The sequence below is a fragment of the Puccinia triticina genome, chromosome 12A (genome assembly GCF_026914185.1).
Source record: "Puccinia triticina chromosome 12A, complete sequence".
NCBI lineage: Eukaryota > Fungi > Basidiomycota > Pucciniomycetes > Pucciniales > Pucciniaceae > Puccinia > Puccinia triticina.
The window spans coordinates 1,568,905-1,596,546 of record NC_070569.1 but is presented as its reverse complement, the minus strand read 5'-3'; the positions used below and the strand labels follow the sequence as shown (position 1 = coordinate 1,596,546).

The 27,642-nt window shown below is 46.0% G+C and overlaps 3 protein-coding genes across 3 annotated transcripts; 2 read left to right on the top strand and 1 right to left on the bottom strand.

Annotated features, from left to right (window-relative positions):
- Positions 1-2,588: 2,588 nt before the first annotated feature.
- Positions 2,589-3,995, top strand: PtA15_12A164 (uncharacterized protein; the record flags this gene model as incomplete). The annotated part of the gene is made up of 2 exons (XM_053161746.1): positions 2,589-2,697; positions 2,794-3,995. The coding sequence occupies 2 exons, from the start codon at positions 2,589-2,591 to the stop codon at positions 3,993-3,995; spliced, it is 1,311 nt and encodes a 436-aa protein (XP_053025733.1).
- A 331-nt stretch (positions 3,996-4,326) lies between these two features.
- PtA15_12A163 (uncharacterized protein) lies at positions 4,327-5,649 on the bottom strand (the record flags this gene model as incomplete). Its single annotated transcript, XM_053161745.1, has 3 exons — positions 4,327-4,593; positions 4,703-4,822; positions 5,407-5,649. 3 exons carry the CDS (start codon positions 5,647-5,649, stop codon positions 4,327-4,329), a joined length of 630 nt encoding a protein of 209 aa, XP_053025732.1.
- Positions 5,650-6,813: 1,164 nt separating this feature from the next.
- On the top strand, positions 6,814-9,125 carry PtA15_12A162 (uncharacterized protein; the record flags this gene model as incomplete). Its single annotated transcript, XM_053161744.1, has 13 exons — positions 6,814-6,955; positions 7,030-7,092; positions 7,163-7,296; positions 7,360-7,428; positions 7,513-7,627; positions 7,692-7,719; positions 7,792-8,020; positions 8,086-8,322; positions 8,411-8,434; positions 8,513-8,592; positions 8,666-8,836; positions 8,902-8,972; positions 9,049-9,125. 13 exons carry the CDS (start codon positions 6,814-6,816, stop codon positions 9,123-9,125), a joined length of 1,440 nt encoding a protein of 479 aa, XP_053025731.1.
- Between the last annotated feature and the right edge of the window lie 18,517 nt (positions 9,126-27,642).

Below are 27,642 nucleotides of genomic sequence, written 5' to 3'. Positions count from 1 at the left end.
TGGATGGTCTGGGGGATCTTTTCCTGAGAGCCAAATAGGCCTCTATTTATAGAGGGGACTTCAGTGGGCGCAACCACTAAGTCCTTTTCTCCCTATGAGAGTATCCTGAGGTGTAGCCGTGAACAAGGCTTGGCTGTGGGCAACTTATTTGTATTATAATAGACTAATTTCCCTGACTCTGTCACATGACATGTTTATAACCAATCGTCATGTGAAAGTGCTTCAGTAGAAGTCTACATAATGCTTTCATGGGGTATTTTTACACGAGTAATATTACTCTTTAATTTAAAGCAGTTTATTTTTATGTGCTTTGTTTATTTTACTAATTTTTTATATGTAATGCCATTTTTGGGCGCTTTCTGGGGCCAATTCTTATTTATACAATTAGTACATGAAGGAATAGGAATAAGGGGTTACTTTGAATGGGTGACCCCCCTTAATTTATGATGAGGAATCAGATTCTGCAATAATAATTCACTAATTATTATTGTTTACTAAGTTATTGCAGTCTTTTGGATACTTGATGTATCTCTAAGGCTGACAACCACGGCCCAAGTGGTCTCGTACAGCAAACACCAGCGGCAAACAGAGTCCAAACTGACATTGGTGCCATGCATCTCATTGATTTCATCGAGTGATGGGTTGACCAATGATGCCAATCGGAGTAGAGTGCCTGGGTGGGTTTTGTGCCGGCCAATGATGCCAATCTGCGAGAGCACCGATGATGCCAATCTGCAAGAGCGTCTGGGTTTGGTTTGGTGATACGCACCACACCCCCAGTGACATAGTACACGGACTGGTGACATATGGGGCAGTGACATGTGCACGGCCCCTGTGCACGGATGTTTGCAGCGGCGCAGAACGTTTGTGTACGCGTGGTAATTTTCTGAATTTCACAGCCAAAGCTGCAAGCAATCTTGGACTGGCTGTACATACCCCCCAGTTATCCAAAAAAAATATGATCTCCTTCTGATGACCGATAAAGACTGATTGACCGGTCATCAACCCACCTGCATACATAGAGGAACTTGAGTGTCTTGAGATTGTGAACCCCCATTTGATGACCAGTGAAGAACGGTCATTGAATGGAGGGATATTTATTACCAATCACCCCTGTTGATCACCAGTCTTTCAATGACCGATCACCGGGCTTTTGATGAACGGTCTCTCAATGATCGGTCTTTTGATGACCGGTCTTTTGATGACCGTTCTATCAATCACAGGCCTTTTAATGATGAATGGTCTTTTGATGACCAGTTTTATGATTACCGGTCATACAACAGCTCCAAATATAATCTGTTACCGGTTGCTGATTGTATCTATTTGATGAACGGTCAAGTGGTCATTGAATGGATGCATTCAAGCCCGATCGGGCCGGGATCGGCAAAGGTCTGTATGTGATAATAGTGTTGTGTTTTATGTTTACCTACAGAGAGGCTGAATGGACACAAGGGTGGTGATGGTGTCTTTATCTAAATGCTACCTACCAAGCCGATACCGGCTGGCAAGGGTGGGTTTTTTCTTTAGCTAAGCAACCAAGCCTCGCGGGACTCACTGGCTACCTAAAGATTTACCTACACGGTGGGGGTACTTCCTGCCCCGCCCGTTTGTGGAACCGACGAGAGGAGGGTAATCCGTGGAACCGACGAGGATCGGCTCGGTAACCCCTTGGTAAGCTCGTCGGTTCCACAAAACAGGTTTTTTCCACGTGGAACCAATGGGCTTCACACTTTTCCCCGTTGGTTCCACGATGTGCCTTCCTGGCACGCATGGAGACCACATCAGCTTGTTGCTCACGTCGGTTCCACGGCATTTTTTTTTTTTTACTTCCAGCCAAGACCACCTCAGGCTGGTCCTGAGGTTTTGAAAGTCCAACAAAACTTGATTTTGAAGAGAGGAAAAGAAAACTTGAAAAAAAAAACTTAAGAAAAAAACCAATCGCAAACCCAATCGCAACCCATTGTTTGGCGGGTTGATAGCGTGTGAAGAAGCGCGGTACAGGAATGTGAAATGGCTGCCACTACAGGCATGTAGCTGTCGCTGCGGGATGCAGCGTCACCCTGTCGTTGCAAGCCCGCGTGACTGCGCAAGTAGGCGCAGTCACTGCGGCCGCAACCCCAAATGAAACGTCAGGTGACGCTGCGGGCTGCAACGACACCTATTTGCCCGTAGTGTGCGTTGTGTGGGACTCCCTCTTACCAAGGCTCCCTGCCCTTGTTATGGGCTCGAGTCCCATTGGGACATTCTTTAACGGGCTATTCCCGCTAAATTTTTCAGGCCCGCCTACGTGGCCACGTGGATTCCACGGGTACACATCTGTAAGTATCCGTGGAATCCTCGGGGCCATCACGAGGTGCCCCCGTGATCCACTTGGTGGAGGGCACGTGAACGTGTGGACCTCCAGCCGCTGGTCCGACCTCGCGCGCGGCCACCACGTGGAGTCCTCGTGGATTCCGCGTGATTTCCCTGTGGATGGACTCCCCGGGTGTAGTCGTGTGTTTTTCTCACCACGCTCAAGTACACATACTCGGAAGCAACCATCAAGCAATGCGGATGCTCTGAGTGAAGAACTAAAGCCGGATGTCGCAATGAATCGCACTACAATTGTATACGGCAGGACGAGACCACAAACCATGATGGAACGATTTGACGGTTCCAGAGAAACCTTTGAACAAATGGATAGGGAAGAGAGGATCTGTCAGTCCAGATAGCTTTTTTCCAAACTATTTTGATTGTAATTAAGGGATCCTTCAAACGAGCACAACTCATTAGTGACTCTTTCCTTCTGAACAGCCCGCATCGTTGACGTGCTGGAGGGTTTGACTCACAGGCACAGTTTCGAGGTTACGCAGCCAGGTAGCAAGGATCCAAGTCTAACAATTGAGGCCATGGGCAAGAAACCTGAAATCTTGGAGAATCTACATTTGAACCTACTGCCTTTGTTCAAATCCCAACTCTCTTCGCTTCTGAGCTCACTCGACCTGATCGATCCCCAGAAGAACCCCAAACCGGTCACCAATCCAACTCTAGAGGCCTTATCACATGTCGATCAGACTTTAGAGGGCATTGTATCTGCCACCGTCACACTCACCCTAGAATCACCTTTACCGGACGAAGATCATGATCATCACTTAGAAAAGTTGAAAGTCTTCCGCTTCTCTCTTCTTAGACAGAATATTCAGCATTTTGTCAGATATTTAATCTACCACCAGTTATTCCGCGATCTTAAGGACTTCATCGAATGGTGCGCCATGCCAGATAGCGTCAACGAAGATGAATGGATTTTGAAGGAGGGGTCCGAGTTGAGGGAAGTCATCCAGACAAGTATGGCTTTTTGTCACGATACGATCGACATAACGATCAACTGGTGCCAAAAATCCGACTGGGCTTTGGTCCAAGAAGCTTGGCTACGGGCACAGGATTCATTTGAAGAGTCTCTAAAGATGTTCACTTGCCGTACCAACCGCGCACTCATATCTACAATGGAAGCCGATCCTAGGTACGATAAAAACGAGAGAAGCACCAAAACAAAGTTGATAGTCCAAGTGGCCAAGTCCGCCATACCGCTCGTCAAACTAGGAAGAATCATGGTCAAGAAGACTTCCCAAGCGATCGCAAAGAAACTCATATCGGAATCAGGTACAGAGCTCAACTCGCGGACAATAAACCAATTGTACTTTACCCCGGTATCAATCTATAGTCCTCTCAATAAGCTGGCCAACATCTTATACGTTTTCGATCGCATAGCCGCAGTAATGCGTGTTGATGATCAAGACGACATTCGTTCCTCAGTCCAAAACCTTCCAAAAGACATGGAATCCACCTTAGCCGACCTAACTACTTTCCTGTTTCCTTTTCTGCCCCAAATCAAAAACGATTCGCCTGGAACCCAGCTTAAGTCCTTCTTTCCAAACTTGAAACAATCTTGGGATAAGGCGAGTGATCAATTGATGGATGTTATCTCGTCCTTCGAAGTTGAACGCGTAGTCATTTGAGCTAGAGTAAAATAGCAATGTATGCTTAAATATATGTATATGATTGCCAAAAGCTTCAATTTTCGTCAATGTATTTATTGACCGGCACAACCAGGTGGGGTCATATCTTCACCGATGCATATCTTAGCATGTTGTTGAGCCCATCTTTGTTATATGGTTCCAGCCTCCTGTGAAATCAATATGTAGTACTTGAGAATATTTTGAGTACATATATGTATATAGTCAGGGCATAATCACACACAAGTGACATGTATCAATTTATTTACATCCACAAATTTTGAAGAAAAAACGCGCAAAGAAAAGAACGCGACAGAGAGACAACCAATGATGCTCATGAGATTCTCTTCTGACGAGGGGTGGCACCATACAACTTGGCCCTCAGCTTCTGAATCACAAATCCAGTTGCATCGTCTTCGTGTTTGCCAACGTAAGAGTGATGGGGCTGTCTGCTTCCGTTAGAAATAATCCGTACAAAAAAAAAAAAAAAAAAAAATGACTGGCACACTTCATCGCGAGGCGCGCAGCAGTCAAACACCCTATCGGCGAGTTGATCTGGCATCTTGACACCAGACTTCGACATGTTTCCCATCCCAGTATCCTAACAGGATATTACGTAAATATTCATAAATTATCAGAGGATCATGTGGCATCAGTGAAATCAAGAGAATTGTCATCACGATTGAGACCAAGTTTATCGCAAAACTTACCCCGCCGCATTTGTTTTGAGGCGCACCAGCCCTGAAGTAAGGATTTCCAAATAGAACCACGGCTATAATTTTACCTCGAGGAATTTCCTTGTAGTTCAGAGCTTGTACCTGGACCATAGCCTGGGGGCAGAGTTATGTTTGGATAAAAACATGTCAGAGGGAGACGTGTAAGAAATTCTGTTTAATTTCGCTCCACTGACTCCTTTCGAGTAACCAAGCAAAACAAAGATCGTCCTCGGGCACTTAGAGATAGTTCCAATGATGAATTTGACTTCGGTCTGAGCTCCCTGGCTCACAGTGGTGGAATATTCGAGCGCGGTTGAGTATTCCAGCTCTTCTTTTGCTCCTCCAGCAAGGAAGCAACTACTACGCTAATTACATTAGCGGCGCTAATTCTGTAGCGTAGTAGTTGGCCGCTAATGATTTTGGCTGTTAGTTTTAGCTGTAATACAAAGCCGCTAAATCACGCTAACGCTAAATTACAGCTAAATTACAGCTAATTAGCTACCCATTACAGCTAAATTAGCTGTAATTTGCAGCTAAAATTGCACTTTTTTCTCAAATACCTGTTAGCTTTAAATGTAATAGATTTTAAGCTACAATCTAGCGTAGCGTAGCGGCCTCAAAAACCGCTAAGTTAGCACTAATTACGCTAAACGTAATTTAATAGTTGCATCCTTGCCTCCAGGAACAGTGGACAAGACCTTCTCGTAGAGGGAAGCATAGCCTATAGATCCATTGGGTCCCTCGCCGGTCCCTCGAGCGCTAATGAATAACAGATGGCCCTTGTGAGCGATTTGGTTTTGATTTTTCACATAATCTGAAGCGAGTGCGTACCCAATCATGTAATAAACTGGACATCTTGCGGAAGAGGCCGCTGGTTTACTTACAATCGCTCCCATCCCACCGCGAACATTCGTACCGGTTAAACTACTGAGCAGAATCATTTTATTGAAACTGATGAGAACCATATTCCTGCCTGGACAGATTCACTTGAGAATGTGAGGGTGTTTGAGTAGAGACTGCCAGGTGTCTAGGAGTTATTTATAATGATATTGGGTGTACGGGCACACGAGCTTATCACTTGGATCAAACAAAGGGAAAGAACTATTGGAAGAGTTATTGCTTGAAGATTGGAGCTCTATGAATTCACAAATATTTAGGGTGTTAAGTTGTGGTGAGAAAGAAATTATGTTAGACTGGACATCTGTTTTTGAGGAGCTTATGTTCCCGACAGTGAGCACGAAATTCTACCTAGTTGTTTTGATCTTGCATATTAGCTATCAGCGTGGTCGCTATGGCGTACATGATCAGCGTCTCGTTTTTGGTTCCTCTTCACTTTTCTCCTCGGACGCGCTGCAAGATCAGGGAATAATATGTGTGAGGATCAGGCTCAACGCATCAGGAAATTGTGCCCTAGTATAAAATGAGAGCATTTCTACATTTACCACGAGCCTAGCAATTCAGCCTTTTGGCGACCAGCACCCGGAGAGGGTGTAGTCACTCGCCTCTAAAGCAGAGGCGCCGGAGTCACATGCAGGGAACAGGAATCCTGCTGGCTGAGTGGCGCAATGCGCCCAGTGTTTTGCCAGGATTCGTCAAGTTAGAAATTGCACTTTTCGACTAACTCAAGACGCGTTACATAGCTTGTTTCACTCAGCGTTGGCGAGTGCCGAATATAGCCTCACACATATGGATCTGTGCAAGTGTTTCAATTTGGTGCTCTCCATCAGTGAAACACTGTCTTGCAAGCTCGGATCATGGGCTCCTCCGCCATTTTCTGGCTCTGGCCTCGAAGTCCGCGTCTGGACAGCTCCAGCTAAAGTTAAGGACACAGTATTTTGTACACGCAGGACTGGAGACGTGTCTCAGTCGGCATCGCTGAATTCGTCGGACTCCGGAGTCCTTCAAGACTAGAAACAAATTTGAGGGCACCTCAACTGAAAGCCGGGAAAAGCGCACTTGCCGCCCTTTTTCCCCTGCCGTAACCAATTTGTACATCCACACCTGTCCATCGATTCCTATCAAACATACGTTCGTTCAGTTCATAATTTATAACCACCGAAGATACCCCCGTCACCACGCATCACTATCCCTTTGACCGAACCGACATGCGACGGACTCAGTCCAAGGGACTTCAATTGATGAAGCTCACAATTGTGTGTTGTGCTTCGCTTTCGCTGCTGTCAGTGAGTTGTGAGGCCAAAGTGCCAGACCATGAAGCGTTCACCCATCAGAAACGGTCTCTCCCAAGTAAGCTTCCTCGCCACCGTCCTAGTTTTGCACTCGTTCGATCTCGGACCGCCTAACCTATTTGCATCCGTCAGCCGCCGGTGTACCGGCGTCCCCTGCCAGCGTACCTGCCGTAACAACGCCAGCGAGCGTCACCAGTTAGTCAAAGTCCACGCTTCCCAGCCTGTTCTGATTTCAACGGGCTTACAAGTTCACTACTTCATCTAGATGCATCCAATCCACAAACTCCTAGCGATCCTCGCGCCTGCCAGAAACTTCCAATTACACCTGATACATGGAAGCTCCTCGACATTGATAACACATTGAAGAGCCTACCGGGAGGTCAAAACATGACAATGGCTGTCAGTAGTTCAGCCATGGTGCATCCCCATAATTTGCCTTTTGCTGACCGTCTCCTTCTCTAGCAATACGCTGCTGCCAACGGTGCCAGGAATTTCATATGCGGAATCGGGGAGAACTGCAATGCCGGTCAAGTAAGAACCCCTTCCTGAACATTTATATAGGCTCATAATCCAAGAATTTGATGCCAGTTTCTCTTGGATGATGTCCGGTGCTAGCTATGTCATCCTGTCAAAGCTCCCGCATGGCAGGTGCTGTACGCTACTCAGGAATACACTTCCTTCATGAACGCCTTGACGGACTCGATCAACTATTCCCTCTCCCAATTACAAGGTGAGTAGATCAAGTCACTCGATTCAGTTTGACTAAAATTATTCTCACAAATGTTTGCTTTTAGCCGTCGCCGCATCTATGTGTCAAGACCTGTAAGGAGACTTGACCCACATTAGTCTTTCCTGTCCCCGAAACTGATGCAAGCAACGTCTGCACAATTCCAGAATTGAAAATATTTCTGACTCCAGATTTGAGGTTGATTTGAAGTGGATATTCACCGACATGTACCGTGGAATTGCTTATGGAGCAACTGCGCTACTTCTCATCACCTTTTTTGCCAGTGGAGTCCTCGGTGCTTTCCAGGTCGCAGCTGAAATTCTGTTTTTGACGGGTATTGGAGCGGGTATAGCTGCTTGGATCCAAGGCGCTCCCAAGACCGCTTCCTTCGTGTCCGTAAGTAGACATGGAAACTGACCTCCTCGTCCGTCAGCGCACTAACATGTATGTGGATATCTTAGTGGTCTAAGCTTTCATTCTACATTACACAAGCCCAAGGAGATCTTGCCCGGCATGTCACCGAAGCTACAGAAAAGTCTTTCACAGATGGAATAACATCTGAAAACGGTTTAGCCAAGGTTTTGGCAGGCGGCCACTTCTTCAACCCAGCATCACCCGTTGGCCTCATGGAGACCACCGAAAAAACAATCATGCGTGTTGTCCAAGGTCGCTTGTTGGCAAGGCTACTTCGAGCACAGGCAAGTGAAAGCAAACTAATTCACACCTACAATTATTGCCTTAAGTGTGTGTACTGACTCAAACAAATTCAAATTGAATCACTACCAGAATGCATATGTCACAATCACACCTGTAAGTCCCCAATCACCAACAAGACTGGCGACTTGTACCCTATCATGCACAGGCTCTAACATTTTCAACGTGACCTAGGATGATTGCCACGGCAAAGGACCTGGTGGGGCGCGTGAAGGAGATGACCATCTCTCATACTGTGACCCCAATCAGAAACTGTACGGGTCCTCCACTTTTCCAACACCACGCATTGCTGCTTACAATTCTGATTTTCCCATCACATTTTCACAGGCTTTTCAATGTTGTCCGAGCTCACAAAAAGAAGACAATCAACACTGTTTATGGCGCATCTTCTGTTACCAACAAGTATGGCTTCAGCGTTGAATACATTGTCAAGAACTCTTGGGAGTGCCAAAAGAAGTACGGTAACTTTGAGCACGATGTTTTTGCTGACATCACCAAGTGAGTCTCTCCACCTTTCAACGCAAGGAAACTTCTTGGTGGCTAAATGATTTCTTGTCACACAGGGTTTCTCCAAACGACATCATGAGCGAAGATTGTGTTATCAACTTGCCTGTCTGTGACATGAGAGACGACTGTAAGTCCCCAAATCTCCTTTTGTTTTTCAAATGACACGATTCCTCAAAACCAACCTCTCTTGAATCTTGATCCAGATGTACGGAACTTGAAGTACTCCAGGCACAAAACCACCACCTATGCATGCAGACACGGTGCAGGTCTTCCAATCTAGCGCTCTTAACTCTCAAATGTCTGGATTTCTTTATGTATCCTCTGCCAAATTTCATAGGGCATTCTCAACGCTCTTCCTTGATCTCTTAAGCTTTATCAGGGAATAATGATTCATCCTACTCAACACCCACATCTCAACACCCACATCTCAACACCCACATTCTTTAAGCTTAGTATTTGGATAGATATGAACTATCTTCAATTCATCTTCATTTCACTGTGCTCCAGTCTTAGCGGCTTTTCCCAATCATGTTATATAAAGGCACACATGGAGCCATTATGCCAAAAGCACACCCCTAAAACAGATTTTTTATATTTTTTTGTGGTTTTTGTACATTGGTATGGGGAAACCCCTATTGCAACACCTGCCTTTTGAAAAGGGGGGACCCTTGATTTTTTTTTTGTTATTTTGGTAGATTTGTAGGGGGAACCCTTGAAGTTCTGTTCCATGATTTACAGGCTTTAATATACTTGGATTTAAAAAATTATTTTTGGTACTTTTGAATGCACCAGAATTCTTATATTCATAATTTCAGATGAATTTCCATGTTATTTTTTTGTGTGAAAATAAGCAGGAAAGCAAAACCAGGTATGAGTGCGGAAAACGGGGTACGCAAAAACTGGGTATGAACACGGAAAAACCGGGTACTTTAGTAGAGGGTTGGAAAAAAGACTCCTGTTTTTTGGGAAAACGACTCCCGTATGTTGCTGCAACCGGCTTTGGGAGTTGTCTTTCCAAATCATTTTTTGATTTTGGATTTGTTGAATCTAATTTCTTAATATTTTTTTCCCCACAGGAATGGGAGTTGTCCGCCTAAAAAGCCCTTTGCAGAGGGCCTCTTTGGGAGTCATCTGCATGCAGGTGCCGCAACCCCCCTATATTACGCAGCTGTAACCCAGGGACCGCAACCCCCATATACATAACATTTTTAGGTGACATGTAACCCGGGCGCCGCAAACCCAATATAACATTGTTATGTGACATGTAACCTGGGCACTGCAGCCCCCATATAGCATTGTTACACAACATGTAACCCCAGTACAACATATTTTTGCAACAGATAAACACCATGTAGATATTTCAGCAACAAGTAACCCCATCTAAATTTTACACCAAGTAACCCATGTGTCAAGCCATGTTTAATAGTGCATGTGTACATGGGTCTACATGTGTCATGTGGTGTGTGTGAATTTTGCTTACAGTTTACATGGTGTTTGTGCATGCCATGGGTGGTGTGTACATTTTACATGTTGTACCTGGTTTACACTGTTTGTAAAATTCTTGCATGGGGGTTACATGGTGTGGGACATTCATGTGGGGTACTTGGGGGTTACATGTTGTGGGAAAATCTTACATGGGGGTTGTGTGTTGCAGCAACATGTTAAATGGGGATTGTGTGCTACAGGAACATGTTACATGTTGCACAAGCTTGATGCATGGGTTACTTGGTGTAAATTTTTCATGGGGTTACTTGTTGCTGAAATATCTACATGGCGTTTATCTGTTGCGGAAATATGTTGTACAGGGTTTACATGTTGCATAAAAATGTTATATGGGGGTTGCAGTGCCCGGGTTACATGTCACTTAACAATGTTATATGGGTGTTGCGGTGCCCGGGTTACATGCTGCATAATATAGGGGGGTTGTGGTGCCCGCGCGCGGACGACTCCCAAAGAGGCCCTCTGCAAAGGGTTTTTTGGGCGGACAACTCCCATTTATTGGGAAAAGAATAATAAATAAACGGACTTACTTTGCGCACTGTGGGTGAAGTAATTAACATTTTCAAGATTTTTTTTTGACAAATCGATAGGAAGTCTTTTGTTTTTCTTCTGTGCATTGTTTAGGAGTTTTTTGAAGCCTCCTTGTATGCTGAAAACATCCATCAAGAAACAAAGAAAGTACAGTCATTTGGGGACCTGAACTTAAGGCTACCGCATGGCAAAAATTCCAAATAATTCATTGAAGCATGATCATTATGTATTCAAGTATTTCAGTATTTTTTGGCCACTTTGTGCAAGAATAAGGATTTGAAAAATTAGGAGATAGAAACACATACTGGCGCACTTTGACAGATTTCATGCAAAATTTCCTGAATTTTCAAAGCCATGTTCTTTCACAAAGTGGCCAAAATGTCCTGAAATACTTGAATATATATTTATCATGATTCAATAAATTATTTGGAATTTTTGGGATGTGTTGTGGTGGACAAACTGGTACACGCGTGTGGATCAAGATTTGCGCGCATGGCGCGCGCCAGAGGACGTCAAGGTTCAAGACATCAAGGCCTCAAGCTCTCAAACTTCCAGGCTTTCTCAGTTTCAATGGCGCGGCGTGGCGCGCTTCCTCAAGGCATTTCAGGTTTCCTTTTCCTTTCTTTTCTTTGTGTCTGTCTTCATGGTTCTGTTTTCCTGTCAGTTTCTATTTCATCATGTCTGTTATTTTCTTTTCTTATATGCGCGTCTTGGTTAGGTTTTTGGATGAGGAGGGTTGGTTTTTGTCTTGTCTCATTTTGTTTTGTTTTGTTTCTGCTGTTCTGTTTGTTGTAGCGCGCGTGCGCGCTAGGTTGTGATGAGCTGTCTGTTAGATGTCACAAGCTCCAGGGTTTGAGTTCAGTTCGAACTCCGGCTTTGGAGCGGCATGGACCTACTCTGAACTATATTTTTCAGTCTTCCATCAGAATTCAAAGTTTGTTGGTTCTTGGCGTCTTCCGCCCGTAGTCTCAGAAATATCACGTCTCTTAAGTTCATTACCCCGAAAACGCCGATCTTCCCCATCTTCTGGTTTAGATCACACTCCCACCGGCAGTATCCCCGGCTCTTTTCTCAACACAAAAGGGGCAGGCTAAATCCACACCAAAATATTACTTCATCCACCCCAAAAATGGAGTGAACAGTAGTCCACTCCAACTTTCATTGGAGTGAACAAAATTACACTCCAAAAAAGCCTGTTTTTTGGAGTGTACCCATGATGCACTCCAAAAATTTTGGAGTGAACCCAATTCCACTCCAAAAATATTTTTTCCAAAGTAAAATGATTCATTTTTTTGGAGTGCACAGACGTTCACTCCAAATTTATTGGAGTGGTTTTCCACAATATTCTAGTGAAAGAATTCAGGGTTCTCAAAGAGGAACAAAACCTTATGTCAGCATCATATGTGTATTTAAAATACATCTAAAATGATGTATGTACAATTCTTTCAGTTTCTACAACGACTAAAACCTTCACCAGAAATAAATTAGGGGGGATTCAATTAGGTTGATTCATGTAACCTGCATACTACTGCTATAAAGTTTTCCTGGTACTCCATCCCAAGAACTTGGAATATACATTTTTCAAAGTTACATTATACAGATTCCAAATTGCATTTTTTTTAAATTTGAGAAGCCTTAATCCACTCCAATAAATTTGGAGTAAACATCTGTGCACTCCAAAAAAAAAAAAAATGAAAAAATCTCCCTTGAAAAAATATTTTTGGAGTAGAATTGGGTTCACTCCAAAATTTTTGGAGTGCATCAAGGGTACACTCCGAAAAACAGGCTTTTTTGGAGTGTAATTTTGTTCACTCCAACAAAATTTGGAGTAGACTATGGTTCACTCCAATGAAAGTTGGAGTGGACTACTGTTCACTCCATTTTTGGAGTGGATGAAGTAATTTTTTGGTGTGGATTTAGCCTGCCCCTATATTTATTTACGGACTTACTTTGCGCACTGCGGAAAAATCTTTGCGCACTGTTGAAGCCTCCTTGTATGCTGTAAACACCCATAAGAAAGTACAGTCATTTGGGGACCTGGAATTAAGGTTCACGCTGAGGAACTCCTACCCTGTCAGACGGTAGGCAGTTGGTGGAGGGGAATGAGAAAGAAAAGAATAGGCTGTGTATGCCCTCCGGGGTGATTGGCTGAAAAGGAGCGCTGAGAAATCGTTGAGCGTTGGGGGGGGGATTGAATTTACTATGGCTGGAGTTGCGCGTCGGCGGTTTTTGTGTGGGTCAGGCTTTAGGCACACCAAAAAATTCCCAGATGCACGCCAAAAATGGAGTGAATTAGTGCTCACCCCAACTTTATTGGAGTGAACACTAGTTTACTCCAAAACATTGTCTTTTTTGGAGTGCACAGGCCTGCACTCCAGGTTGGCTTGGAGTGAACCGCCCAGTACTTCAATCACTCCCCTCAATGGCCGGTCTGCGCCAGCCATTGAGGAAGTACATACATTATCATACACACAGGACCCTCCCAATGGCCGGTACAGACTGGTCATTGAGGGGACTCACCACTCTTGATTATTGGTATAGAACAGTCACCAAGAGGATAAAACCCTCTCAATGATTGGTACGTCCCAGTCATTGAGAGGACTCACACTCTTGATGACCAGGATGTACCGGTGATTTATATAGGCAAGCAGCGTAGAATGTCCGCTCACCACAGCACATGCAGAAATGCAGTGGGGCGGCTGAGCAAATGCTCAGTCTACATATCCAAACAAAACAATAAGCATGCATGCTTATGCATCTCATATGTAGGCTGAGGGAAAACCTTGAAAGTACAGCTACAAAAGCACATGGAAATTTGGCAAACGCGCAAGCTGCGGGACCAGGGACAAGGGAACTGGGGTTTGAGCCACACTCCAGACGCGCGGACTTAGTGGAACAGTCGGAGTAGGATTTTGGCGGGACTCCTGGACGGACTGAATAGTGCGGACCGGCACCAGGTGAACTGGGGCAGTGGAAGCGGATGAAATTGGGGCAGAAGCGCCAGGTAGAGACTGGGTTCAGAGGCTAGTCAGAGGGTGCAGGAGAACAGGTGTTGGAAAGGTACTAGGAGTGAAGTGATGCATGCAGAGTTTGGCAAGTGCAGGAAAGGAAGGACACGGGCAACATTGGCTGGGAGCAGAATTATGTGGGTGAAGCCTGAGGGAGTGGAGGAATAGGGAATTTTTGGGGGTCTTTTCTCCCACCTCTTCATTGATTATTCTACATACCCAATTATCTTGGATCATTGTAGTGACTGCTATTATTACGGAGCTTTTGTGTATTGCTATACTACAGAGAGTTTTTATCACCCAAATTCTTACTTACTTGCGGAGTTTACGGTGTGCAAGCGGAGCGGCTGAACTTTACATAGACTGGATGAATCATGTTAGGCTCATTGTGGAGCACTGAAGAGGGTTGTACATTGCGGAAACCCAGCGCCAGTAACCATACAAACACAGAGTTATCTAGAAAGGAGGTGGAGTACCACTTCTTATCAGACAACACACTTTTATTTTAACACCCGCTATCAAGAGGCCTCAGCACTCAGCACTCTTGATGAGCGGGAACAACCGGTCATGGAGAGTGCTGAGTCCTCTTGATGACCTGGACTGTACTGGTTATTGAGAGGAATCAACCCTCTTGATGGCCGGCACAGATATGTCATCAAGAGGACCCAACCCTCTCAAGGGCCGGTACAGGACCGCGCTGTACCACCATTGAGAGGGTTAAGTCCTCTCAAAGATTCACAGAACGGTCTCATTGAGAGGGTTGATTCCTCTCAATGAACAATCTGTGCCACCCATCAAGAGGGTTGATTCTTCTTGATTTCTGGTACAGTCCAGGTCATCAAGAGGACTCAGCACTCTCCATGACCGGTCCGTCCCGGTCATTGAGAGTGCTGAGTCCTCTTGATAACAATTCCTTCCTGGTCATTGACCATTTTTTTCATTTCTGTCACATGCCCTACTGTCTAATTGAACTAAGTCCCTCTCCTTGTGGAGGGGGGACGCTGTCCCGCAGAGACCCTCAAAAGTGTGAGAATTCCAGCTTATGTGAAAGGTGTTGAACTCAGAAATTGAGGAAGACATTGGGAGCTATTTCAGCTGTGGAAACTGGTAAGCAAAGCAAACCACTTCTGCAGTCCAAACCAGCGCCGCGGGGTTGTGAAACCAAGGCTGAAACGCTGCGCTGCGCTACAAAAAAGCGGTCTTTTAGCGCAGCGCAGCGGGGAACCGCTGCGCGGTCAGCCCAAAAAGCGGGGGCCTGCTTTTTCCCCGACGCAAAAAGCGGTAGCGCAGCGGGCGGGGCCGCTCCTTTCAGCGCCGCGCAGCGGCCACCAAAACAGCTGCGCTCTGCGCTGCGCTGCGCTTTTTTGGCTGGCAGCGGGGCAGCGCTACGCGGCCAGCTCAAAAAGCGGTAGCGCAGCGATGGTTCCGCTGCGCTACCGCTGAAAGTAGCGGGTCCCCGCTTCTTGCCAGACCCAAAAAGCGGTAGCGCAGCGGGCGGGGCCACTACTTTCAGCGCAGCGCAGCGGCCACCAAAACCGCTGCGCTTCACGCTGCGCTGCGCTTTTTGAAGCGCAGCGCTTTCACCCTTGGTGAAACTGAATTCATCTTGTCGACATGGGCAGATCCAACGCACGTGAGCAGCAAGTTTAAACCTCAGGAGAATTCTGGCTCAAGATCACTCATTGAGAGAATCTCAGCTAGAACCAAAGGTAAGCGGCTGCAGAGATCTCAAGTAAAGCTGATCAGATAGGAGCTAACACCCTATCATGTTGTTCTTAGACAAAATTGTCCAAGGCAACCATACCAAACAGACTGGTACCGCTCGAAGAGCAGGAGGAAACACCGGATAGTGATTTGAGTTTAAATCCCTAAAAGCAATAACAAAAGACAACCACTGATGCAAAATCACTCTGGTTCAGATAATGTTGCATTGTCACTCTGTCATTTCGCCTAAGGAAAGTGAAGATTCACTTAGCTCAAACAAGTAGGTAGATTAAGGATCAAAAGAACTCTTCAACACCCAAGAGAGACCAATGAGATGACAAATGGGCATCATCAAAATAGATCCAATTGTAGTGATCACAGGATCCAATACGGTTTGGCTAATCTCTAACAGAGAATCAACAATTTCCTGTTGTTTTTGGCCAGCATTTTCCCCTTCCCAAGTACCAATGTGAGCCTGAAGTTCTGGAGCTGGGTGGGGGCACGATGCTAGAAATCCGAGGCAAACATGCCCTCTTTTTATACCTGTTTGATGACCATTGCCCGGTCCACTGTTGTGAAGACTCTGCTTCCGCAGATGGAAGTCTTCCAATCCTCTGCTACTTAAGGTAACAGGCTCAGCCGTTTCCGACCGCTCTCGGTATCTTTTTCTCTTTATTTGCCGCTCTCGGCAGCATATTCTAGCTTTCCTGTTCGCCGCTCTTGGCCCCACCCTTATGTATAACCTTTCGTGGTCACCCTTGTGTTCGGATCCTGTTCATCCTACCTTGTATGTATATTAGATTCCCTCATCCGCGATTGGACTCCTCCAAGTCCAGCCATCCCTGATGAATCTTTTGTATCGGGACGAGCTCATCCAATCATGAGACTCGCGGACCGGAAGGGACCCCGGTCTAGCTTCTGATCCGGTCAGACAAGGTGTTGATGACATACGCAAACAATTTTGTGACCTGAACAAGGAGATCCACGGGCTGTTCTAAGCGCGGCAGGGTCTGGGGCACACGCTGCAGGGCGCGATCCCGTCGCCGCGGCGCCAATCAACAAAACTCGAGCCCTTCTGCCCTGCGCTGGTGATGGAGCGGAACACGTCGGTGCCAACGGTGGAGCGGGTCAAGGCAGGACAGCGAGCAGATGTGGGGCTTGATGATTGCCAATCTCCCCAAAATGGTCACCAACACCGACTTTGCCAACCGCAGGGTCCGCAACACGTGATGGCTTGAGCTGAGGAACGTTCTCAAGATCATGGCGGGGGCAAGAGGCAGGATAAGCTCTGTGGGATCCATTGTAACCATTGTAAGCCCTGCTCCTCATAGGCTTACACAGACATGTCACCAGATTACATAAGCCTAGTTCTCCCTTGTACTTAGTCTTCACCCTCTGCTTCCTTAGTCCGGCAGAGAGCTTCCCTCTCTCCTGGCTAGGTAAGCTCCTTTCCACTTTCTCTCATTCTGTCTAGTTGTACTTACGAGAGAGCTTCCCTCTCTCCCGGCTAGCCCTTCTGAAATCCAAAGCCCCCACCGTTTGGAACTAGAAGCTCCAAAAGGCTCCGGCCTTGTCCCACTTGGCTGCTTTCCTCGTTGTCTCCAGTGAGGGTCCACCGGACCCTTACAACCATTCCCACATACTCTCACTCTGATCCTCCCTTTTGACAGGATGTTGCGCCAAAACTTTTGGCAGCAGAGTAAGCCTTTCAGGCTCTTTTGATCTACATGGGGAAGTTTATTTCTTCTTTGTTCAATTGACACATAGTCTCTATGGTGTTATAGCAAATTCATTGATTTAGATCGGAATGATGCTGCAAGCCATGGCCCTGGGGCAGTTAGCAAGCAGTTCTGCAAGAGGTCCTGAACAAAATGGAAGTTCCAAAATTTCCTGAAAATTGCCTCTCATTGAAGATTTTAATATGCTTGTAGTGTTCAATCAAAATCTTGGCTTAGCCAACCGCCTTGCCAATGGGACAAAACTCCTCATCCAAGATATCCAGCCACAGGTCCTCAATCTTCAGATTTTAAAAGGTCCCACAGCGGCAGGGATTGGGGCATTTCCCTGGTTAGAAGTCATCCAAGAACCTAATCTCAAATTTGGCTTTGCTTTATCCCATTCCTGTATCCAAATTCCAATCATAAGGGCTTTTGCTGTGACTGGCAACAAGGATCAAGGTCAATCCTGAGGGACTGTCAGAGTATTTTTCCCAAGGCCTGTCTTTGCTCATGTGCAGCCATATGTTGTGCATCTTGCAGTATTCACTCTTAGAAAATTAATATTACCATACATAGCTCCTTTTTTCATGGAATTGTGCTGTTCCGCCCTGTTTGGACGCAGCGTTATACCTTCATAAGTGGGTGAATTTATGATGCGCAACCCCGGGGGTTCCAAAATTTTAGTGGCAACAGGAGGCAAACTTTGGGACGCGCATCATAAATTTGCCCTGTTTATGACATATATAACGGTGCGTCCAAACAGGGCCTTAATTAGTTGACAATTATGCTGGATCTTATTCCATTGTATCCTTATCTGTTTGCGTAATCAAGTGAGTGATTGTGATTTGATTGAGAAGGAACTTGGAGTAATCTACAGTTTTCAGAATATCAGTTATAGGGTGCTGCTGCCTGCATGTTCAGTTTTCACCGTGCTGAACAGATTTCACAGGTGACAACTTCCTTTTTGGGTGCTGGTTCAATTGTTCTGTTGTTTTTGCCATTGGACATTTTTTGATGGATCTCTCTTGGCAAATCTCGAAAGCTGAGACTCATTTCATGTGGCGCAGCCACAATTTCCCTAGTTTCATCTAAATCCAACCAATTCTCAATCTCAAGTAGAGAGCGGCCTAGTACCTGCTCTTAGGTAAATTGCATTATCAATTCCCTTATTTTCTTCCTTTATTCTAATTAAACTAAAATGTATATATAAGAGCTACATGAGTATAATTAGAAGAAATCTTAGATCTTTGAAGTTCTTCACAAAGGAGGGATTTATATACAGGATCCAAAACTAATGACATTACAAAGGGTATTGCAGATCAAGGAAAAGGAAAGGGGTTAGATGGAAATAGTACATAGATGGGGAAAGCTTGGGTGGTCCCAGAAATGAAAACTAGAAGGAATTTGGTCCAGAGGCCCATGTGCTATGTTGATTATGAAATAAATGCCCACCAAAATTTAACATTCTCTCTGGCTGCAAGGTTGACATAGCACATAATTCCCTCCTTTGGAGGCTGCTTTGCTCCCCAAGGGGAGGGACTTAGCTAAGTTAGCCCTACTGTGTTCTATAATTTTATCTCTTTGGTTTGAACAATAATAAAGATTCTGGGAAATTTGCATTAAATTGATTTACTTTGAATGCAGAGGGAAACTTGTTGCAAACAGGAATTCTATTGACTCAACATCACTTGATTTCAGGCCTAGGCTGGGCCCCAACTCATGGCCAATTGGGTATACCCAACTATCCAACCCGGTCGGTTGGAGTGCGGGGGGTTTTTTTTTTTTTGGGGGGGGGGGGGGGGTTACCCAAGTGGATATCTCGGGTGAATGACTTGGGAGGAGTCTTGGAGGATTTTGGAGACCAACTTTTCACTACAAGTGACAGAAGGTGCTGCTGAAAGAAAAAAAAAAAAAGATAGACATTTGTCAAATCAAATGTGCAACAGTGGCAATAACCGTCTTGATGACCTGTCTGACCAGTCATCAGGGGGTATCAAATATGAGAAAGGGTCAGCCTAAATGCACTCCAAAAATTTACTTCATGCACTCCACATTTTTGGCTTTGGGGAATGGGTACTCCAAAAATATTGGAGTGCTGTGATTTTGCACTCCAAATTCATGGAGTCTCCATATGGGCACTCCATTTATGTTGGAGTACAGGCCAGGGTAAGCCAAAACTTACCAAAATAAGGGAGTGCAGCTAGATACACTCCAAAAAAAATGGAGTATACACTCAAGCACTCACTTTTTGAGCAAAAGGTTTTGGCTATGCACTCCAGTTGGCACAATTTCAACTGGAGTGCATTGGAGTACACTCCATTCCACTCTTTTGTGGAGTGCCCACCCGGCCCCAGACTGGCCATCAAGAGGAGTACAGACCCCACCTGATGACCAGTCATCAAGATGAACGGTCATCAAGCGGAGGACACATCCTGCTGGTTGACCGGTCATCGGGTGGGGTACACATCCCTTGATGACCGGTCAACCAGTGGGGTGTGTGCTCCGCTTGATGACCGGCCATTGAGTGCACATCCCACTTGATGATTGGTCAACCAGCGGGATGTTTACCCCACTCGATGACCGGCCATTGAGCGGAGTGCACGCCTCGCTTGATGACCGGCCATCAAGTGCACATCCCACTCAAATCCGATGACCGGTCAACCAGCGGGATGTGTACCCCACTCAATGGCCGGTCATTGAGCGAGGCGTGTACTCCTCTCGATGGCCGTTCATTGAGTGCACATCCCACTCAATGACCGGTCAAACCATCCCAGTCAATGACCGGTCAACCAGCGGGGTGTGTGCTCCGCTCAATGACCGGCCATCGAGTGGGGTACACATCCCGCTGGTTGACCGGTCATTGAGCGGAGCACACCCCGCTGGTTGACCGGCAAGTGTGATGTGCACTTGATTGGCGATCATCAAGTGAGGTAGGTGAGAGTGAGGTGTGTTCTCGGCTCAATGACCGGCAATTGAGCGGAATACACATCTCGCTCAATGACCGGCCATTGAGTGTGAACATCACACTCAATGGTTGGTCAGCAAACAAGGTGTGTACTCCGCTTGATGACCGGTCATTGGGGTACACATCCCACTTAATGACTGGTCATCAAGCGTGTGCTCTGCCCGATGACCGGCCATTGAGTGGAATGTGTCTGTCAATGGCCAGCCATTGAGCAGTATGGTCACTCTAGGAGTGCACATCCCACTCCACGACTAACCATAGAGTGAGGTGTGTACCTCACATGATGAGATGACTGGTCAAGCGGAGGGGTGTGTTCCAATGGATGGTTGGTCATTGATTGGGGTGTGTACATACACACTTGATGGCTGGCATCAAGTGTACTCCACTGGATGCTGGAGTGTGCAGGGGGCACTCCTTTTTCAGGGAGTAAAATATCAGAAAGGGAGTGCTGGGTCCATGCACTCCAATTGTATGGAGTGAACTATTGGGACACTCATTAAATTTGGTGGCAAATGGAGTGCATGGTGGCTTACTCCAATTTCTTTGGCTTGCTGGGGCCCACACTCCAACTTTCTTGGAGTGCATGCTCCATGAACTCACTTTTGGAGTGCATGAAGTAAATTTATGGAGTGCATTTAGGCTGACCCTATGAGAAATCCACAATTAGAAACCAGTCAATTAGCCAAAAATTAAATTGTTCACCATTAGATCCCAAAATGGGGTAGAAGAAGGACCAGCATGTTTTAAAAATGGTGGATTTTTTCAAACCAGTCAATTACATAATGGTGGATTTGGTCATATTTGATACCCCCTATTGAGAGGTTTCAATGCAGCTCAAGCCTCTCCATGACCGGTTTGTATGTACTGTACCGGTCATGGGGAGGTGTGAGTTCTGAGACTCAAGCTGCTGGATGACCAGTCTGAGCAGTCATCAAGGGGATTCAAACCTCTCATTGACCGATGCAGACCGGTCTTTGATAGGACAGCTGCTTGATGACCTAACTGGTCATCTTCTGATTTTTGCAAGATAAACGCTCACTCATAGGCTTTGTGCTTGAGCTTTTGTCTTGGGCTAGCAGTGTTACACAAACAGCTGTTTTTCTTCAAAATTGCTGTGCATTGTACCTTCTTGTTTTTTTTTTTCCATTGACAAAATTCCAACCCCATGAATTGTGAGTTGGTTGGGGAGTTTGAAGGCCTTCAGGCAAAGGTGCAACAAATCCAATACATTTATTGAATATGCATATACATTGTATTGAATTTTGATGCAAATACAAAATTACTTAGTGTATTTGTATTGTATTCCCCCCAATAAAGTACAATAGGGGGTATAAAATATGACCAAATCCACCATTATGTAATTGACTGGTTTGAAAAAATCCATCATTTTTGAAACATGCTGGTCCTTCTTCTACCCCATTTTATGATCCACTGGTGAACAATTTCATTTTTGGCTAATTGACTGGTTTCTAATTGTGGATTTCTCATATTTGATACCCCCTAACATGGTCTAAATAAAATGTATTGACCAAGCCAATCCAAAAGAAATTACATATGAGGGGGGGCAATACAAAATGCAAAAAATACAGCCTATTGTATTGGATGAGCAATAAAATACAAATACAATGTATATCCAATACAATATGATTGTGAGCCTGAGTCTCTATGATGACAGCAGGACACAAGAAAATGGGGGGCAATATTTGGATTTTTTTGGATAAAGAAAATACAAATATTAGAGAGAGAGAAAGAGAGAGAGAAACTGAGCAGATTCAAGATGAGCAGATATTCAAGATTATTCTGGTGGGTACTAACTTCCACTGGAAATGCTACCTCCTTAAGGGAGTGCTGCCAAGCTTTGCTAGAGAGTGCAACAGCCTCCTCTCACCAAAGAAATGTGGAGGGTTCCTGGATTAGACAAGTTTAATCTAGCCACAATTTTTCAGACTTCCCTCTGGATAGCCAAGGTTCTTTAGGCCCCGTTTGGACGCCCCAAATTCAGTTATAAATCGCGCGACTTATCACCGGGGGTGCTCAGGGTATAACACCAAACTTATATGTGTTTGGGATGGCCAATGATATCGTAAAATTCACTACTCTGTATCACAGGCCATTTATATCCCCAGCCATTTCCGAAATAGAGGTCCTGACCTCTATTTCGGGTGATATTTGGCCATCAGTATACCTAGGAACATGTACACAACCCTGGATGACCCGTTCAACTGGTCATCCAGAGGAGTCCTACACACCACCTCGATGACCGGTCAGCGGGTCATTGAGGTGGACATAACCTGCAACTTTAACCTCTCGATGACCAACCGGCCATCGAAGAGGACACATCCTCTTGATGACCAGTCAACCGGTCATTGAAGAGGACACATCCTCTCGATGACCGGTCAAACGGTCATTGACAGGTCGTACCCACTTTGATGACCGGTTGATCGGCCATCAATGAGGACACATGCTCTTGATGACCGGTCAAACGGTCATCGAAGAGGACACATCCTCTTGATGACCGGCCAACCGGTCATCAAAGGGGACACAACCTCTCGATGAACGGTCAACCGGTCATCAAAGAGGACATGCCCTCTTGATGACCGGTTAAACGGTCATCGAAGAGGACACACCCTCTTGATGACCGGTCGAACGGTCATAGAGATAAGTCCTCTGGATGACCAGTCAAACCGGTCATCCAGAGGTCGTACCCACTTCAATGACCGGTTGATTGGTCATCGAAGAGGACAAAACACCTCGTTGAACGGGGCCGGTCATCGGGAGTCACCGGAAGGTTGTGTCCTCTTCGATGACCGGTCGGCCTGTCATCGAGAGGGTGTGTCCTCTTCAATGACCGTTCGACCGGTCATCGAGAGGGTATGTCCTCTTCAATGACCGGTCAACGGGTGTGTCCTTGTCGATGACCGGTTGGCCGGTCATCGAGAGGGTGTGTCCTCTTTGATGACCGGTCGACCGGTCATCAAGAGGGTGTGTCCTCTTCGATGACCGTTTGACCGGTCATCAAGAGGGTGTGTCCTCTTTGATGACTGGTTGACCGGTCATTGAAAGGGTGAAGTCCCCCTAGATGACCAGTTCACCAGTCATTGAGGGGGTGAAGTACTCTGGATGGCCGTTTAAACCGGTCATCCAGAGGTTGTGCACTCCCAGGAGTGTGTTGTGTGTACATGTATGACACTGGTCTGCTTTGGTTTGCCAAAAAGTCAGGTGATAAATGGACCCTAGGAATGTTTATGGAGTGCATGCCAAACAGACAAATTATAAATCTGTTGGTGGCATAATTAATTTTATGACACTCAAGATTCATTTTGGGTGTTATGTAATTTATTACACCATTTATCATATCACACATGGCGTCCAAACGGGGCCTTAAAGGGAAACCTATGTGGTTTGTTTCTTACAAAAACCACAGAAAAAGAAGGATGTAAAGCAGCAGAATCCTTAGATTATGAGGTCAAGATTTAAGTAGACCTGTGACCAAAGATTGGGCAGAAGCAAGCAAAGAGAGAGCAATCAAGGAGACACAGAGTGGTACCTCTGAGATAAACAAGGTTCAGTGAAAGAGGTTACTTACTGTCAATATCCTAGGCACCTGTGACGGTAGGTATACTGGGATTGTTGTAAACTCTTTGTCAGTGATCCTGGGGTTATGTTGTAAACTCTTTGTCAGTGATCCTGGGGTTATCTGGGGGGTGGTTCTAGAGTGCTGAAGTCTGTAGATCCTCCTCAGGCAAGGGGGATCCTGACTTCAAAAATGTTCACAGTCTCCTTATCTAATTACATATGTACATGTGGTTTGGTGCGCCTGGTAGCGCTTACACGTCACAACTGCGCATGCGCGCTACAACTCAAGAACTCAGGGAAGGAGTAGAGCTAAAAATAAGTGGTAAGTTGTAACTAGGGTTAAAATTTCATGAGGAAACAGAATATGAAGTTAAAACAAGGTTATCTCTCAAGATGAAAAACATATGAATTAATTCATATGTAAAAAGGTAGAGAAGTCAGACTTTAGGTCAGCTGTGTTGACTCTAAGGTGGACAATGATGCAATACAAGGGAATCCAAATACATGTATTGGATTTGTTGCACCATTGCTTCAGGAGTGGACTGACTTTTCTGAGGTTGGTCATCTGGAGCAGAGCCTTTTTTGATATTGTATTGCTTGTATCTTTGTTGGAAAAGTCCAAGTGGGCCCTGAGTTGGACAGAGTAGTTTCTACACAATCTGAAGCAGCGGGACAGTTGGTCCCCGCGGGAGGTACCCAATATCCAGTGGATATTGCCTGTGAGTAGGTAATTAGATACCCAACCTTGGTGTGAGAATAAAGGATGGTTAGTGGGTAGTAATAACCACTTTCTGCCTTCTTCAAGAATATGTGTCCAGGCTGAGTGATTATCAATGTCTGCTTTGCACTGCTACTTTCCGCTAGCCTTCAGCACTCCACAATGAGCCTGAAACAGGACCTGCACCATGTTTGAAACCCCCTAGTCCCAATTCACAAAATCAGGGCACCTGCAACACACCCACCCAATTTTACCCAAAAAACATACAGAAATAATTTGAAAATTCATTTTGCAGGAACTTTGTTTTCCTGAATGGGTCAATCTAAATGCACGCCACTTTTTGACTAGATGCACGCCAAAAAAGTGGCGTGCACACCTGCACGCCAAAATAAATGGTGTACAGGAGCAGTGCACGCCATTTGTTTGGCGTGCGCAGCCCTGCACGCCAAAAATACTCCTTTCTGGAAGAATTTTGGCGTGCACAAACCCTCCACACCATTTTGTTTGGCGTACAGGTGTTTCATGCCACTTTTTTGGCGTGCATACAGTCAAAAGTTGGCGTGCACCGTTTTACATGCGGTTTTTTGGGGGGCACAGTTGGCCACTGCGCACCAACGGCATGATGAATAGTGCCTCCGCCACTATGAATAGTGCCAGGATGAATAGTTTTCATAGTGGCCGAGCTTGGCGGAGTCACTATTTATAGTGGCGAGGCTTGGCGGAGGCACTATTCATAGTGGTGGAGCTTGGCAGAGGCACTATTCATAGTGGTGGAGCTTGGCAGAGGCACTATTCATAGTGGTGGAGCTTGGCAGAGGCACTATTCATAGTGGTGGAGCTTGGCAGAGGCACTATTCATAGTGGTGGAGCTTGGCAGAGGCACTATTCATAGTGGTGGAGCTTGGCAGAGGCACTATTCATAGTGGCAGAGCTTGGCGGGGGCACTATTCATAGTGGCGGAGCTTGGTGGAGGCACTATTCATAGTGGCGGAGCTTGGCGGAGGCACTATTCATAGGGGCGGAGCTTGGCGGAGGCACTATTCATAGTGGCGGAGCTTGGCAGAAGCACTATTCGTTGGCGGAGCTTGGCAGAGGCACTATTCATAGTGCGGAGCTTGGCGGAGGCACTGTTCATAGTGCAGAGCCTGGCGCGGGCACTATTCATAGCGCGGAGCTTGGCGGAGGCACTATGAATAGTACATGAAATATGTCATTGGGCCGCAGTGGTCACACCCTATTTTGTTGTGCGCAACTGTTCCCGCCAAAAAAATTGCATTCAACATGGTGCACACCACTTTTTGACTAGATGCACGCCAAAAAAGTGGTGTGCAAAGCCTGTATGCCAAACAAAATGGCGTGGAGGGTTTGTGCACGCCAAAATTCTTCCAAAAAAGAGTATTTTTGGCGTGCAGGGCTACGCACGCCAAACAAATGGCGTGCACTGCTTCTGTACACCATTTATTTTGGCGTACAGGCGTGCACACCACTTTTTTGGCGTACAGGCGTGCACACCACTTTCTTGGCGTGCATCTAGTCAAAAAGTGGTGTGCATTTAGATTGACCCTTCCTGAATTGGGGTTCCTGAACTGGGACCTGCACCATGTTTGAAAACCCCTAGTGTAATATTCCGCAGGTGGTAAGCTCCGCACTCTGCAATAAAAATCTCGTAAGCAAAAGGTAAGGCTCACGTAAAACTCTTCTAATACTCTAGTACATCCGTAAGTTGGAAGTACAGTGATGAGTAGTAAGTAAGATGATAGGAAAAAAAAGAGAAGAGAAACCGTGAACCTCCACCGCCTTTCTTCCCTCCATGTGCATCTCTGTTCTCACCCGATTCCGCAGATCCAACCCTTTCCTGCACTAGTCCCTCATCTCCACCTGATTTCCCGCACATCATTGTCCCAGGCTCTGCTCCTCTCCAACGCTTGACCTCCCATCTCCTTTGCCTAGCCCCCACCAGTCAGTCTCTCACCAGCACCTCTGCTCCAGCTCCACCTGCTAGTGGAACCCTCTTTGGCTGTCCTGGCCCGCCGCTGCTGTCAGTCCACGAGTTTGGTCTGCTGCAGTCCAGCCCTGCCTATCTGCTCCGGTCCGGATCCCCAATCCAAATTCTGTGGTACGCAATCCGTGCATTCTGTCCGTGCGCAACTTTCCAGAAAATTTCTTAGAGTGCTTTTCTGACATCATCCTCAGTGATTATGCCACCAAAATGCACTCTGCGCTCAGCCGCTTTGTGCATTCCCACCCGTGCTATTGCCAAGTGGACATTCTACCATGCCTGCCCATATAAATCACCACATTGGGTATACCCGCAGGGCACCAGCGCGGGATGGCCTCCAGGCCTGAGGTATCACCCGGGGCCCAGCCCTAGTCAGGCCCCCCTCCGTGCGCACCCCCAGCTCCCCCCAAAAAACTATCTGCACACGGGGGGTGTTCATAGGTGGCCCGGTTAAGGCACACCAGCCATCCAGAGGAATGAGTCCTCTCAATGACCAGAAAGCAAGAGGGTGGTGTCCTTTGGATGGCTGGTGTTTTTCAACCCGGCCACCTGTGGGCACCCCCCATGTGCAGATTGGTTTATTGGGGGGAGCCGGTGGCGCGCACAGAGGGGGGCCTGATATCAAGTGATGTCAAGTCAACGGGAATTCCTGTGCGCAACAAGTTTCCCCCCGTGCACAAAGTAAATGCGTAAATTAAATAATTTTCACACTTTCCATTTGTTTTTTTCTTCTTTTTTTTCTTTCATAATCATTCTTGGAAACTTATTTTCCATCCCTGTAGCCAATCCCATGACTTCGGGTCTGTGGCCTGCGCTTCTGCAATGAAAAATGTGATGCCAAAAACTTCAGCACACCACTGTACCTTAACTTTTCCATTCACACCAATTTCCTATCCAATGCGGCCTGTGCAACTTGACCTCACCAGTAATGAACTGCCGTCTCAGATTTCTCTGTTGCGTAAATATAGCATACATTTCATTCAGTCTAACTATAAATGACAGAGAATTAGCGAGCGATCATAAAAAGCAAAAAAATGAATCGAGAGAAATGGACAAAACAAGAGAAGAAACACCAAAA